The sequence below is a fragment of the Solanum pennellii genome, chromosome 9 (genome assembly GCF_001406875.1).
Source record: "Solanum pennellii chromosome 9, SPENNV200".
Taxonomy (NCBI): Eukaryota; Viridiplantae; Streptophyta; class Magnoliopsida; order Solanales; family Solanaceae; genus Solanum; species Solanum pennellii.
This window is the reverse complement of record NC_028645.1, coordinates 81,875,776-81,891,292: the sequence shown is the minus strand read 5'-3', so window position 1 is coordinate 81,891,292 and position 15,517 is coordinate 81,875,776. Positions and strand designations below refer to the sequence as shown.

The 15,517-nt window shown below is 37.0% G+C and overlaps 1 protein-coding gene across 3 annotated transcripts in view; it reads left to right on the top strand.

The window, feature by feature from the left end:
• Nucleotides 1–15,517, top strand: part of LOC107031051 (DNA mismatch repair protein MSH1, mitochondrial) — a 53,865-nt gene that overhangs the window by 32,087 nt on the left and 6,261 nt on the right. For all 3 annotated transcript variants that reach the window (XM_015232249.2, XM_027911744.1, XM_015232250.1), the window contains 10 exons: nt 4,668–4,777; nt 4,851–4,956; nt 5,055–5,130; nt 5,907–5,965; nt 9,357–9,424; nt 10,231–10,404; nt 11,077–11,283; nt 11,711–11,967; nt 12,051–12,194; nt 13,759–13,816. In XM_015232249.2, coding sequence (XP_015087735.2) covers nt 4,668–4,777; nt 4,851–4,956; nt 5,055–5,130; nt 5,907–5,965; nt 9,357–9,424; nt 10,231–10,404; nt 11,077–11,283; nt 11,711–11,967; nt 12,051–12,194; nt 13,759–13,816 — 1,259 coding nt within the window. The remainder of the gene's footprint in view (nt 1–4,667; nt 4,778–4,850; nt 4,957–5,054; nt 5,131–5,906; nt 5,966–9,356; nt 9,425–10,230; nt 10,405–11,076; nt 11,284–11,710; nt 11,968–12,050; nt 12,195–13,758; nt 13,817–15,517) is intronic.

Sequence of the window (15,517 nt, the reverse complement as noted above, 5' to 3'; positions counted from 1 at the left end):
ACAAGGCAAAAACAAGACCCCTGACATCCTATGTAAGCTAGACGTTGAAAAGGCTTATTTATGATCATATAAACTGGAACTATCTGCTGGATTCAGTGAAGAAGATGAGTTTTGGAGAGAAGTTGATTAGGCGGATCAAATATTGCATTTGTATAGCCAGATTTTCTGTTTTTGTTAAAAGCAATTCAACAGGGTTCTTTCTTTCCCAGAGAGGAATTAGGTAGGGGGATCCACTGTCCCCATTTATTTAACTGTAGCAATGTAGGGTCTGATGATATGATATAGAGGGCACAGAAAAACAACTGGATTAGGGGCTTCAAGGTTAATCAATGGGCGACTGTTACGTGGAAATATCTCACCTAAAATATGTTGATGACACTCTGATTTTCTGTGGTCCAGATAGAGGCCAATGAAAGCTATTGAGAGTAATTTTTGTACTCCTTGAATCTATTTCTGGACAAAAGATCAACTTAACTGAACAAAAGTCTTGTTTATCTAGTAAACGGTTCCAGAGCGACAAGAATTAGCTTGAACTAGCTATATACTTGGGGGGGGGGGGATTGGAGAATTACCCGCTGTTTACTTAAATATGCCCTTTGGGGCAAAACATAACTCCAAGAAGATATGGAATGGAGTAATGGAGACGTTTAAGAAGAAACTCTCCAATTGGAAGAGCCAGTACTTATCATTGGGAGGCAGCTTGGTGCTCATATTAATGTTGTCCGAGATGCTATGTCCACTTACATGTTGTCCTTGTTCCTAATTCTGTAATAGTGGTCAACAAGATTGATGCTCTAGGAAGAAACTTTCTTTGGGAAGGCAATAGTGATAAAAAGAAGATCTACCTAGTAAAATGGAGCAACCTGCCACCAGTGTTGCCAAAGGTGATTATTGGGAAGTCCTAGGGTGGGGTGTACCAAAAAATGCTCGGGGGTGAAAATGAATGGCGTAGATCCATAGGGCTGTGCCTAGAATTTGAGTTGTAAGTCGCGGGCGTAAAAACATCCGCCCTGGGTGTTAAATTTCATTTTTGTTGCCTTAAAAGTATTTTTTCTATAGATCATGTTCTTATTATTGGTGTAATGATAGTTGTAGTTTATGCTATCATGTTTTCATATTGTAGTGATTTTTCCTAAAATATGTTAATAAAGAAAGCAGAAAACATACATATACGTTAAAGCAAACACATCATTTAGGTGTAGGTTTTCAAATCCAAAGAGAATTAAATTCCCTTGTCTTTATTAACTTTTTCAGTTTATCTCCCAACATTCAATTATTGTAACAATTCCTATGATCTTCCTACATATAGGGAAGAAAATAAAAATCAACTACAGAAACCTACGGTAAAAAAAGTTAAATTTAGTCTTGAGTTCCTTTTCAAGCTCAGCTTCTCTTTCCAGATAAGTAGCACGCCTATGTAGCAGAATACCAAAATCTCTAAGGCTGAATGCTGATCTAGCATCTCGCATTTGCAGCTCCAGCCCTCTTATGTGGTGGCGTACATCCTCTAGCTCCAAACAGATTTCGCGCATGCGACCATCACTGTTACCAGAGTTCAAAGCCATTTCCGCTGTTAAATAATTGTTAAAAAAAAAGGGAACATAATTAGTTATTAAAGTCAAACCTTTCTATAACACTTATATCTATAAAGCAACAATTAATTATAGATGATCCAGATATCGAGATAGGATAAGCAAGGGCATTTCCACAGTCAATTTTCGGAGCCCCAGAATAACACGCAACCTCTACCCTTCGGGTGAGTGTTTTGTGCGCTCTGGGTAAACTCCCCACTGTGTAACAGCCTGCAAACTACACGGGGGATTTAAACCGCGCTAGGCAAGTCCCATGCGACAAGCTCGACTCAGTAGGTATTGAGGGGGGGATCTATCCCGGGTCATCCGTGTGGATAAACACCCTCCAAACCAACTGAGCCATCCCGAATGACATATCTTAAGTTAATTAATCACTAGGAAAAACAGAAAAGATGTAGTTGTTACGCCTCTTTACAACAACTGTAAGAAGTAGCGACAGAGAGATTCAACTTTTATAGGAACAAACAATGTGAAGAAATATAAATAATTAAACTAACCTAATGAGGTGATGCTCAACTTTATGTAAAATGTGATGAAAATAAAATGTTAAGACTTGGGTATTTATAGAGGTTTTGATTACCTTATTTCATATGAGTTATTAATATAAGCTACCAATTTTCAAGATACAAAAGAAATGGAAAGAAATTAATTATTATTATCCTTTTTTTGAGAAGGTAACAATTGATTACCAAATTTCATATAAGTTATAAATTAAGCTACCAATTTTCAAGATATGGAAAAATTGGAAGGAACTTAATATTTATTGTCCTTTTTTTTTGAGTAGGTAGCACTTGGTTAACTAATTTCATATGAATACTAATTATGCTACCAATTTCAAGATACAAAAGAAATGGAACTTAATTATTATTATCCTTTTTTTGAGAAGGTAACACTACTTAATATTATTATCTGTTAGTTTAATATATATATATATATATATATATATATACATACATATATATATATATCTGGCCCCTCAAAGTTGTCAGCGAAATTCATTTAGATACTCGAACTCCAATTTGTTTTAATTGAGGTACTAAATGGGTAAGTTTCATAGATGATCATATAAATATGAGTCTTTTTCACTAAAGTCAGTTAACTATATCTTTTAACACAAAAATCACAATTTTTGCCCTTAGTAACCGAAAAATTATTTGCTGGAAAATCCAACTTCTGATGGGTGATCTTTAATGTACTTTTTAAAAAATAATAAAATACAAATTCAATTAAAAAACCAATTTGACCCAACCTCTATCCGATGTGTACTAATCTCTTACTTTTTTAAATCGAATAAGATAATATGCAAATGTTCTCTTAGGAAGCTCTACATTTCGTCCCTTTCTCTTACCAAGTTCTCCTTAGACTTGGCGATGAAGCTATTACCATGAGGCTACTTGGGTGTCTTACGAGTTTCAAACATTGCATGTATGCATTGAGGTTTAAGTTCCACGATTTATAAGATCAAAATCAAGCTTTGGTAGGTGAGTTACCTGGTTTTCAAAATGGCTAGCTCTTTTTTACTTTTGGTGTAAAGTGTGATGACCCGCAATGTTATCATGCCATGTAGGTGCCACGTGGCATAAAGTTATCCATGTGGAAGCCTTGCATAGGAAGAAAGCTAGTCCATACTGGAAGGTTCTAGAGACTTGGAGAAATCCCTTGGAAGGCCTTAGGATTCCATGGATTTGCATTGGAAGTCCTTGGAATCTTCTAGTTGTGTAGAGTATTCTAGAAATAACACTTATATGTAAATGTGTAGAGACTTGCAATTTTTATTTGCATCTTAGCCCTTCGGTGTGTTGTATAAATAGAGAGACACTCATTTGTAACACAATTAAGCAAGAATCAGACAAATCTTCCAAGTCTTGAGAAATACACAAACCTTCTTATGCAAATCTCTCATGTCTTTCCTAAATCCAACATTCCTTAGAGATCTAGTGTCAAAAAACCGTACTTGAGCTTGCAAGATTCATTTTATGGCTCTAGCACTCCCGACATGAGACGTAAAAGGAAAGGAACGAGTTGCCGAGTGCCGCATGGTGTGCTAAGTAGAAGTCTAAGTCCGTGACAAAAAAGATGTATTTAGAAGATCAGGTTTCTATAAGTGTTGTCTCATAGAAAAAATCATTGTGAGATTAAATGACAAAGAAGAGGAGTACTATCAATGTGTTCGCTTTTGTAAGTAAGGATGATTTCTCGTTTTGAGTGGTGTCAATTTTATATCAATATACATACATGCTACTGTCCTAAAACATTCACAATAACCTTTAGTTTGAAATTGACTAGTAGGATAGGATAACACCCGGGGGGGGGGGGGGGNGGGGGGGGAGGGGTATGAGCTAGAGATACATCGAGACGAGAATAGGTAAAATGGAGAGTTTGATAAAAATAACTTGCATGAAGGACCACATTAGCTCATTACCTTGCATCATGGATAAGTTGAAAGCATGAAAATCTCCATTTGTCATTTCATGTGTGTTTCTTGCATTGGAGAATGATTTCAGGGGAAATTCACTCCGAGAAGTAGTTTTATATTATGGGGAATTCTCCAAATCTCCTTATCTCTTTTCTGATAAAAGAAGAGGAAATTTTTTAGAATTTTCCCAAAGGATAAAACTACTTCAACATCTTTCTGTAATTTTGGCATTCCGGGTGGTTGTTAAGTTGTTAACAATTTGGTTCTTCATATTTAATCAAGGAAGCAAGGCAAGTTTATATGTGAATTAGCCTTCACTTAAATGTTGAAAACCACATAGGATATGACTGGTCGAAAAAAACCTTGAAGAGTTTGTTGTGGACATTTCCTGAACATGCTCAATTTCTGTGTTAATTTTAGGTCTTCCATTGACTCAACCAATTTGTTTTGCTATCCAGTTCCAAAAAAAGAGGGAAGGAGGGGGGGGGGGGGGGTTGGTATGTTTATTTGATCTAATATTGTGTTTTTGAGTCGACAATGATGTTTAGGCAGTTGCATGTAACTTTAGATTAGAAGGCAACACATCTGTTCTGAATTTACTCTATTTATATATGTATATGTTATTCAGTCCTTCATTTAGCTGGAGGGTCTCCTCACAGGAACATCGCGTTGGGGAGAGTTTGGTGAATGTGGACTTTTGTGGGGAGAATGTAATGCTAGACAGCAGGAATGGTTGGATGGCAATCCTATCGATGAGCTTTTGTTCAAGGTTTGGCTTCACATCGTTTCATTGCTTGTGATCCTCATTACTAAAGTTACATGCAAAGTAATGAAAATTTCAGGTAAGAGAGCTTTATGGTCTCAATGATGACATTCCATTCAGAAATGTCACTGTTGTTTCAGAAAATAGGCCCCGTCCTTTACACCTTGGAACTGCCACACAAATTGGTAATGATTATACTGTGTTTAATTCTGTTACATTCTGTCATTATGTGGTGTTGTCGCCCTAGGCTGAAACATCTGTTTCCTGGGTTTGTTTCCTTTAGGTGCTATTCCAACCGAAGGGATTCCATGTCTGTTAAAGGTGTTGCTTCCTCCTCATTGCAGTGGTCTACCAGTCCTGTAAGTGAGCATTTTTTTACTGCAAACAATTGTCTGCCCTCACTGCATGGAGTTCTCTCTGTTTCTTTCTAGAACCCCAGCTCCTGTAAACCAGCAGTAATTGTTTTGTACCTGTGCTGCTATAGTTTTTGTTCCACCTAGCTGCCATTTCAATAATCCTTGTCGTAGCACAGAATTATCAAAAGATTTGGATCACTGTTCTTTACAGCAGCATTATACTATTGACTGTATTTGTTTTCCAGATATTGAGAACCTGTAGCTCCTTAAGAACTCATATGGTCATTAGAAAAACACTGTGTCGGTTAAGTAGATTTTGTACAAGCTATAAAAGAGCTGTCACCCCTAAGAAGCACAGACGAAAATGGGGTATTCCTTCTGATTTTGTTGCTTAATTTAAGACATGTGGCTAATTTCACTCCGGCCTCATTATATCACTGTATTTCTCAACAACAACATACCTAGTGAAATTCGACAAGCGGGGTCTGCCCGTCTGGAGAGGGTAGTATGCACACAGGCCTTTCTCTGTATTTTCTATTTAGCATTTTCTTAGAAAAAAGTTTTCTTGTGGATAACTTCCTCTTCTTTCAGCAGTTATGACCTTCTGAATACTGATTTTTGTTTCAATGCTACTTTGAAGTGATTATATAATCTTCCTGATAGTTCACTTATTTCTTTATAACATTTATCTATTTGTCTATCTTGTATCATTTTTTTTCTTATTTTTACATTTGATGTTGTTCTGGTATTTGTTGTGTCCGTGATATTATCTCTATCAGGTATATTAGGGATCTTCTTTTAAATCCACCAGCCTATGAGATTTCTTCAGACATTCAAGGTGAGAAATATATTGTAGATGTTCATGCATCCCTCACTTGTTCATTATGACAATCATTTTACTAACTGCATCACAGATTTGATCAATTTTAAGATCATATTGACAGCTTTAACTTTCTTGTTTTTGTCATATCATAGTGAGTGAAGTTTCATTATTTGGTTTCTTCCTTTTATTTTCGGTAAGGTAAATAATTTTATAAATAATGAGACAATCTCCTGTATACAAGTAGTATACCCAAAAGTAGACAAGAGGGAGTTGCTCAGATGGTAAGCACCCTTCACTTCCAGCTATAAGGTTGTGAGTTCAAGTCACCAACGGAGCAAAAAGGTGGGAGCTCCAAGTGAGGGATAGAAAAAAAAGGTATACCCAAAAGTAGAGATTTACATCAAGTATGAATTTCTAATGAATGACGCCCAATCTTTTGTACAAACTGAAACCTCATGTGTGCACCAAAAGATAACTAGGAATTGAAGTACTCCCTTCATTCCATAATAACTTAAGCTTTGAGACCTTCTTCATTTTTCAAATTAACTTACGTTTTCAATTTTCAAAACTATTTTTAAAATATTCTTCCAATTTTACCCTTTAAGTTAGTATTGGAATTAGTTATTATTATTAATGTGTAGTTATTTTTGACAATAATTAACAAGGGTAAAAATGGAAAAGTATGTTCAATTTATGTCCTAACCTACTTTTCTTAAAGCTTAAGTTATTATGGAATGGAGGGAGTATTCCTTAAGTGTGTGTTGTAATTCTCTATCCCCTGGAAAGCTTTCGTATTTCTTTTCTTCAACTGGATCCACATGAGTGCTAGTAGGGAAACATTGCAGGCTCTTTGACTTGTCTTCGTCCTTTTATCTTTGTATTTGATTTCTACTGGCTGTCTATATCCTTCAAATGCATCTCTGTCTTGGATTTCTACTGGCTATCTAACTCCTTCAAATGCACTCAATTGGTAACACGATGCTTCTCTTCTTGATGGAGATCTGCTCTATGATTCAATTGATAAATTTCGGTCTTTCTGGCTATTAATGGGCCTGTTACGAGCTCTATCACATCTAGGGCTGCAATCAGCTGAGAGCGCTTAACTGCGCATTACCAGCAGTGGTCTGCTTGACAGAATTCTGCACCACGATTCAATTGATGAAGCACATCCTCCTGACTATTGATAGCCAATTATGAGGCATCACATTTTGTGTTGCATCCAAGCTAAGGCAGCTTGATTGCTGCTTAAGCTGGGTTGACTCAAGTCAGTGCTTTCGGTTCAGCTCATTTAACTTCTGAGCATTAAATCGAGCTTACATACTTGGCTTTGGTGAGCCGATATCACCTATTAAGATTTCTATTAACATATATATGGTAAATAAGATATTTCTTTTTAATTTTTTTTGTTATTTTGGTCAAACAAAAACTGGATCATGGACATTGCATAGATATTCTCCTTACTGTTCTCTGTTAACGTCTCCTTCGTGCTCCCTACCACTCATTTTGAACCCCCTTCTCTCTATCTGTTTTTATCTGTTTCATCCCTTTCCCGTCACTGCCACAACCTATGCAAATATTACAACCCAAGCAATGACTATGACCACTGCCTTCTGTTCCACCTATAACCTATGACCTCCAGGCTGCCTCTTCATTTCATCTCATCTCGTCTTTTTTTTTTTTTTGATGACAAGGGAAACCCCCAGTTGCTACCCTTTGGGTATGCACAGGGTAAAACCCCCTTCTATGTAATAGCTCGCAAACCACATAGGAGAGGTAACCGCTTGCCTGGTGCGACGAGCTCGACCCAGAAGGCAAACCCTTGCTTTCGCTGACAAGGGGTTTCAAACTTGAGACCTCCAACATGGAAGTCACAAGCTCAAACCCTGGGCCACCCGGAAGGGTTCATCTCATCTCTTTTTTGAACTACCAGGAAGCTCCGAGTTTAGGTCGTTTAGGGCTGGTCTTTCTACAGCCCCAACCCTACCCTTTCTCTCACCTAAGTTGCGCGGACTCTTCACTTTTGATGCCTCACCCATGCCGGATTATCCAAAATACACTATTTTTGGCAAATCCGACACACACCTCTTGACATTTTTGAAGAGTTCGAGCAACATATTCTCTCACACGTTGTTTAGGTGTAGATGATTGCAACACTTCAAATGATTCAGGCATTTGATCAGTAGTTCCTACTTTACTCACTCAAAGAATAATGTTCTTATTTTCTCTTGCATTGGTGGACCTCGATTATGTGGTTTTCCAAGTACATTCTCTTAAAAGAAATTCTCAAAAAAATCTCAAAAATATGTTCTCTGTAAAGAGAGTTGTAATTAACTTTTGTTGTTTGTCATTCTTATCATGAGTTGATTCCATAATAATTATATTGTTTTTGCCTTCTTATCTTGTCTCTCTCTCTTTGTCTCTCTCTTTATTTCAGACTTCCTGTGCAAATAGCACAATTGTAACAAACTTCAGATCTAGTAAGATTTTGGGATTGTGAAAAATCATTTCTCTTATAAAGAATTACTTCCTTTATAGGCAGAAAGTCACTGTGTACAAGTGGACCAAGTGGTTTACAGAAAGTGGAGAACCTACATGAAAACATGGTTCTCCCCAAAAGGATCCAATCATTTATGCTGATTAGGGCCTTATGTAGTGCACCGAAATTTAATGAACACAAAAACTTTGTCCTAATATGCACAAAAGTTATTGAAGATCATATTTTGCTGAAATTGTTCTCTTATTTAGTTATATATATTTGAAGCAAACGTGTGGAGCATGTTTTTTTGTCTGTTCTTTACTAACAAATATCTTTTGCTACTATTTTGGAAATAAAAGTTGATGTCAATAAGAAGCTCCACACTGTCACAGTTTGCTAGTGAAGTTAAGATCAAGTTGTAAGCTTTGAGATTTGATTGAGTTAGAAGTATCCTAAAGCGCAAGGGGTTGGTGGACTTTGAGATAAAACGAGATGTTGAGAAAATGACTAATTTTTCCTAATTTGGGCAATGCCCAACTAGTTCATTAGGGATATGTCGCGTTGGCAAACTTACTTTAGGGTTGCAATCTTTTTAGTGTGTTGAGAGCTTTGTTTGGAGAAAGTGTAGAGAATCTCTAGTAACAAATAAATCCTTATCTGCAAAAGACAAAGCTTTTAAGTATTGGAACGAAATTCGTCACATTGAGCTGAATTGAAAGATTCACTGAGCTTACTCAATTAGTATGGGGTTGGGTAGTTGCTACTGTTTTCTTTTGCCACGAGGAGGGGGGGGGGGGCTGATTTTTTTGTGCCAAGCAATTTTTTGAAGTGTCATATATGGCTAATATGTCTTCCTTATTTCTTGTCTTCAGTTCTTATAACAAACACAACGAATTTTTCTTTACAAATATGTTTCATTTGTTTTTGCAGAGGCATGCAGACTTATGATGAGTGTCACATGTTCAATTCCTGATTTTACCTGTATTTCATCTGCAAAGGTTGCATTTCATTATTCAATTCATTGTCACTGCAAAACTTACCTATTCTGTTCATATGCTGTAACAATTTTTGCTTCTTAACTAGTAAGGTTGGGTTATTTTATTTTAGTATTATTTCTTGTCTAAAATAAGAGCCTACATTTTATTGCTGATGCCTAAAAACTCTGAGGCTGAGATTTCAATGACTGGTTAATTCTCTCTTTTGTGTACCGACATTATTTTGTCTGAACTCATCACATGGTTCCTGTCCGTATTTTCATCTTTGTGATTCAGGTAAGATTGATTTTGTCTTGTCGAATTTTTATCTCTGGAAACATCACTCTTGTAGTGACACAAAACAGTCATCACTCTTTTGTAGTGACTGTTAACTCTTTGATAGGGCATATATTTTTCTGTAATAGCAGAGCTAACAGTCCTCACTAATTTTTGCACCTTATGCCTTTTTAATGTTAACACCTTACTTCAATAAAAGAAGAAGAAATCATAGACCAGATGATTGCTATGAATTTCTTTTATAAATCACGACTTTTGGGAGATATATTAAGTCCATCAGTTCTATCTACTATTCTGAACTTTGTCATCAGTTTAGCAGCATTGCTACTTCTGTCTACTATTCATTCTATAGATAATTGGTTCTGGCATTATGTCGTGTTTTGAGTTTCAAACCTTGTGGTAGGTAGGAAAACTTGAGTTATATAAAAGAAGAATTCTCTTCCTCAAGCTGCTTTCCGTTCCCAAACAATTCTTTGCTTTCTGTGCTTCAGTTTGTAAGCATTACTGCTGCGCTTTTTGTTATCTATTTACAGCTGGTCAAGCTGCTTGAGTTGAGGGAGGCAAATCACGTTGAGTTCTGCAAAATAAAGAGCATGGTCGAAGAGATACTGCAGTTGTATAGAAATTCAGAGCTTCGTGATATTGTAGAGTTACTGATGGATCCTACTTGGGTGGCAACTGGGTTGAAAGTTGATTTTGATACACTAGTAAGTGATGTTGGGTTTTTTGTTCCACTTCCAATCATGAAGACTTCCTGTACAGTTAAATATTCAGTGGTGCATCAAGAGCAAGTATCTTGTGCAGTCCAGTTTAGGATAAGTGGACAGGAATCATTCAGCTTTTTTCTTTTTTTAATCTTTTTTTTCCTTTTTCCTTTTCTTGAAAATGCTTTTGCATTGTATGGGCTTGGAGATCAAAGATGACGGTGTGGAGCTACTGTAACCGTCTAGCAAGAATGTATCTTGTTAATTGAATGATTCCTGTATAAGTTTTTAAATTTCTTCTACATTGTAAAAGCATGGCTAAATTGTGATACTTCTTTAGATGGACATACTCTTTTATAGCTTATACTTGGGCTAACAACAATTAGAGGCGTGTAATAATCGTTCAGTACACTAGAATTATAAACTTTGTTGATCATATTTGGTTTCCTGGTGGTAAGACACGTGCATATGCCTCTTGTTTTTTCTGCAATTCGTTCTCTCTTGTAGGGTTTATATTGATTTTAGTTTTCGCCCTTTTTAGTTTGATCGATGTGCCAGGTGCTCCTTCGTATCTGCTCATGTATTGACTTATTTGACTTAGATTTGTTTTCGCCAATTCTTTCAAATGGTGCTTTGATTGTAGATCTGATTAAGATTAACCCCTTGTTACTTCAGGTAAATGAATGTGCAAAGATTTCTTGTAGAATCAGTGAAATAATATCCGTACATGGTGAAAGTGATCAAAAGATTAGTTCCTATCCTATCATCCCAAATGATTTCTTTGAAGATATGGAGTTGTTGTGGAAAGGCCGTGTCAAGAGGATCCATTTGGAGGAAGCATATGCAGAAGTAGAAAAGGCTGCGGATGCTTTATCTTTAGCCGTGAGTCTCTTATCATCCCAAATAATAATTCCTATCCTATCATCCCGAATAATAATTCTAATAATTTACAAGTTGTGCATCTGGTTCTTTAGTACTCTTCTTGATAGCTAAAATATAAATTGCTTTTTCTATATAGTCATGTATAATGCTTTGGCTGGTTGACTAACCAGATTGAAATTCTGAGTCTGAAACAAATGATCTATAAAAATAATTTTTTTGGAGAAGTAGTCATAATTGCTCCAGGCAAATAGATCTGGAATTATAGAATTTCGACCTGTACTTTATAGAAGTAACCATGCAAATCAGTTCCAAGATTGGCAGCCAAATCGAAAAAAATAAATAAAGAAGAAAGAGACAAAAATCTCAAATTAATGAACTTAACAACAAATGTCCCAAATATTTAAGTGGTCTTCCATTCTGTTTCTAGATAACAGAAGATTTCCTACCTATTATTTCAAGAATAAGGGCCACGATGGCCCCACTTGGAGGAACTAAAGGGGAGATTTTGTATGCCCGTGAGCATGGAGCTGTATGGTTTAAGGGAAAGAGATTTGTACCAACTGTTTGGGCTGGAACCGCTGGAGAAGAACAAATTAAGCAACTCAGACCTGCTCTAGATTCAAAGGGGAAGAAGGTTGGAGAAGAATGGTTCACTACAATGAGGGTGGAAGATGCAATAGCTAGGTTCTTTGCTTACATTGAAGCCAATTTCTGATTCTTACAAGAAAATACTCTTTGGTAAAAAATTGTTTGGATGTCTTTCGCAGGTATCACGAGGCAAGTGCTAAGGCAAAGTCAAGGGTCTTGGAATTGCTAAGGGGACTTTCTTCTGAATTACTATCTAAGATCAATATCCTTATCTTTGCATCTGTCTTGAATGTGATATTGAAGTCATTATTTTCTCATGTGAGGTTAGTGACAGAAACCGACTGCTTATCTGAAAAACAGTTCCTTACCTTCCTTAAGGGATTGCTTCTTTTTTTCCCGCCTTTGGTGGGTGGGTGGCACTTGCGCAATTTCTGGTTTGTTGACTCAAACTGCCTAAGAGTGTATTCATCTTTTACATTTAATCTGCTTCCATTCCTTGCATGTGTATTTGCAACTGGATCATGAATCTATATAATCTGGAAGGTTCCTTTTCAAAAATATACATTGCACTGATGAACAACTTAATCGTTACTCTCTACACCGAGAATCGTAGTGACTGTAATAAGCCATAACAGAACTTTGTGACATCAAAGCTATTTCATCTATTGCATGATATGGACATAATGAGCTTGTACCTCGTAGTTATGAATTCTGATAAGCTGATGCGCTAGTGAAGAATCAGGGGAAGTGGGAGGAGAAGGATAAGTCATTGTCTATTCTAACACAATGGTGCACAAAATTCAAAAGGGACGTAACTGGGTACTCTCATGCCTTTTTTAGAGAGACTTTGTTCCAGATGCTAAACTGTTGCTGTATTTTTTGGTTACACATGAAATACCATTGTGTTTCCAGGACCACATTACTTTGTAGAGAGCGATGTTGCATTATTAAGAGTAGGGTTAGTGCCTGTTTAGTTGATAGATAAAACTTATTACTTGTGTTAAGTCCCATGTTGGTTGAGAGAATGAGTTGGGGTTTCCTTATATGGTCTTGACAATCCTCCCCTCATGAGCAAGCATTTTAGGTTGAATTAGACCTAAAGTCTATTTCGTCATAGTGTCAGAGCCAAAACCATCAATCCGTGCTGTTGTGTTTCTCATTGTTGATCCATTGTGTTATGTTATCCACTCTCCTATTTTTCCAGTCCCTAGGTGGGTGTCAAAGTCTTATGTTGGTTTTGGGCGATCTTCATGAGATAGCTTTTTGGGCTTGAGTTAAGCCCAAAGTCTATTTCTTCATGGTATCAGAGCCAAACCCATCAATCCTTGTTGTGTTTCTCATTGTCGAACCGTTGTGTTATGTTATCCACTCTCCTATTTGTCCAGTCCCTAGGTGGTTGTCAAAGTCCTATGTTGGTTTTGGGCGATCTTCATGAGCTAGTTTTTGGGGGTTGAGTTAAACTCAAGGTCTATTTATTCCTCAACTTGGGTAAAGAAGATAAAAAGTAAACCTTTTAAGTCGCATTAGATTTTCTCTAAATTACATGTGGAATTTAGCTCCAGGCTGCAACAAAGAATTAATGAAAGCTAAGTTGTGCTAGCATGTGGTACTAGCTGGATCTATTTCATAGATTTGTAAAAACTTATTGGTGCATATGGAGTGAATTTTGGATATAGTTGGGGCTTTCTTGAATTCTCTCTAGGTGTTCTGTTTTATTCTGTCGGTTTTATATTGATATGTCATAAAATTTTCTCATCAGTGCCTTATAGCTAAAGCCTTTTCATTTTGAAGAATTGTATATGAATGTGTTCAGAGCTATTGTTTTTCACTCACCTGTTTACTTTTCCCGTGATTTGAGCCCATAATCTAATCTTTATTTCTTTTCAGTGAAGGAAGAAGAAGAAATTGGATTTTCCCAACAATCACACAATTTAACAAATGTCAGGTAATCTTCAGGATATTTGCTTCTTTGACATTTTCTAAATATTAGTACCTCCACATTTTGGTATAGACTTGACACGTCACTCATCACCACCAAATGACTTTAAAAACTTCACTCAGAATTTGGTTGTGGCGACTGGTGCACTAGTGTATGTTATATTTTCCTATGTGGAAGAACACAAGGAGAAAAATGCAACAATATGCTCAATGTAATCCCAAAAGTGGGGTCTTAGGAGGGTAAGATGTATGTAGACCTTACCCTATCTTTATGGGTAAAGAAGTTGTTTTGGATAGACCCTCTACTCTAAAAGAGAGGTTATTCGGAGAAGGGTTGCAAGAAGGAGAAAGTGACAATAAAACATGAAGATACGAAGCAAAATGGAGCAACAAAGAGCAAAAGAACACATTGAATAACAAGAAATTACGTGATTACTAGATACTAATACTATTAAAGAAGAGAAGACGAGGCTAGGCCCCCATCTCTCCCACCTAACGGGTAACAGTTGCTACGTACTATTCTACGCTAATCCTTGACGTTCACACCTTCCTATGTATGGGCATATCCTTAGTAAGTTGAAGTTGTCATGTATTGTCTAATCACCTTCCTTCGATGTTTTTTGACCTACCTCTATCTCTCTCAACTTCAATTACAACCAACCTCTCACACCTCCTAATTGGCACATCCGCCGCCTTCTCTTCACATGCTCGAACCATCTCAGCTTCGCGTACCTTAGTTTGTCTGCTATGGAGTCCACTTCTACCTTGCCCCATATTAACTTCATTTCATATCATTTCTCTCATAATTTGTCCACACAGGTGTTAGTGGAAAGCTTAGACTAGGAGAATGAGAGAAAAAAGGGAGAGGTATAAGACAACGAAGTAGGAAATAAAGCTAGCGGTCATGATGGCTAAATCAGAAGCTTTTGAGCACATGTATTAAGAACTCGAGGGCAAGAGTGGGGATGGAAAGTTGTATAGGCTTGCCAAGATGAGAGAGAAGAGGGATTGTGACCACGACTAAGTGAAGTGCATCAAAGACAAAGATGGTTAAGTGCCGCAAGAAGAGAGGTGACAGACATATTTCACTAGCTCTTGAATGAAGAAGTGGACATGGATATCATGTTGGATGAGTTAGAGTATTCCGTGAGTCGTGGAGATTTTGGATATTGTAGGTGTATACAGAATGTAGAGGTTAAGAGGGCTATTCGTAAGATGAGAAAGGGAAGAGCAACTGGGCCAAACGAGATAGTGATAGAGGTTAAGAAAAACACTGGTAGACAAGTATGAAGTGGATGATTGTGTTGCTTAATGTCATTTTTCGAACTGTTGAAATGCCAAAAGAAGGGAGATTGGGTACAATTGTGTGCTTGACAAGAAACAAAGGTGGTATTCAACATTGCAACAACTATTAGGGTATCAAGCTACCACGTCATATTATGAAAGTTTGGGTAAGGATGGTCGAAAATAAGGTTAAGTAGGCGTGTCTCTATTTCTGAAAACCAAATCGAATCTATGTCAGAACAATCGACTAAAGAAGTCATTCGTCTTGTAAGGAGATTGTTGGAGTGGTATATGGACAAGAAGTGAGACTTATACATAGTGTTTATCGACCTAGAAAAGGTGTACCATGTCCTTAGGAGGTCTTCTAGATGTTTGCCAGTGGGCTACATTTGGGCCATTAAGGACATGTACGATGGAGCTAAGA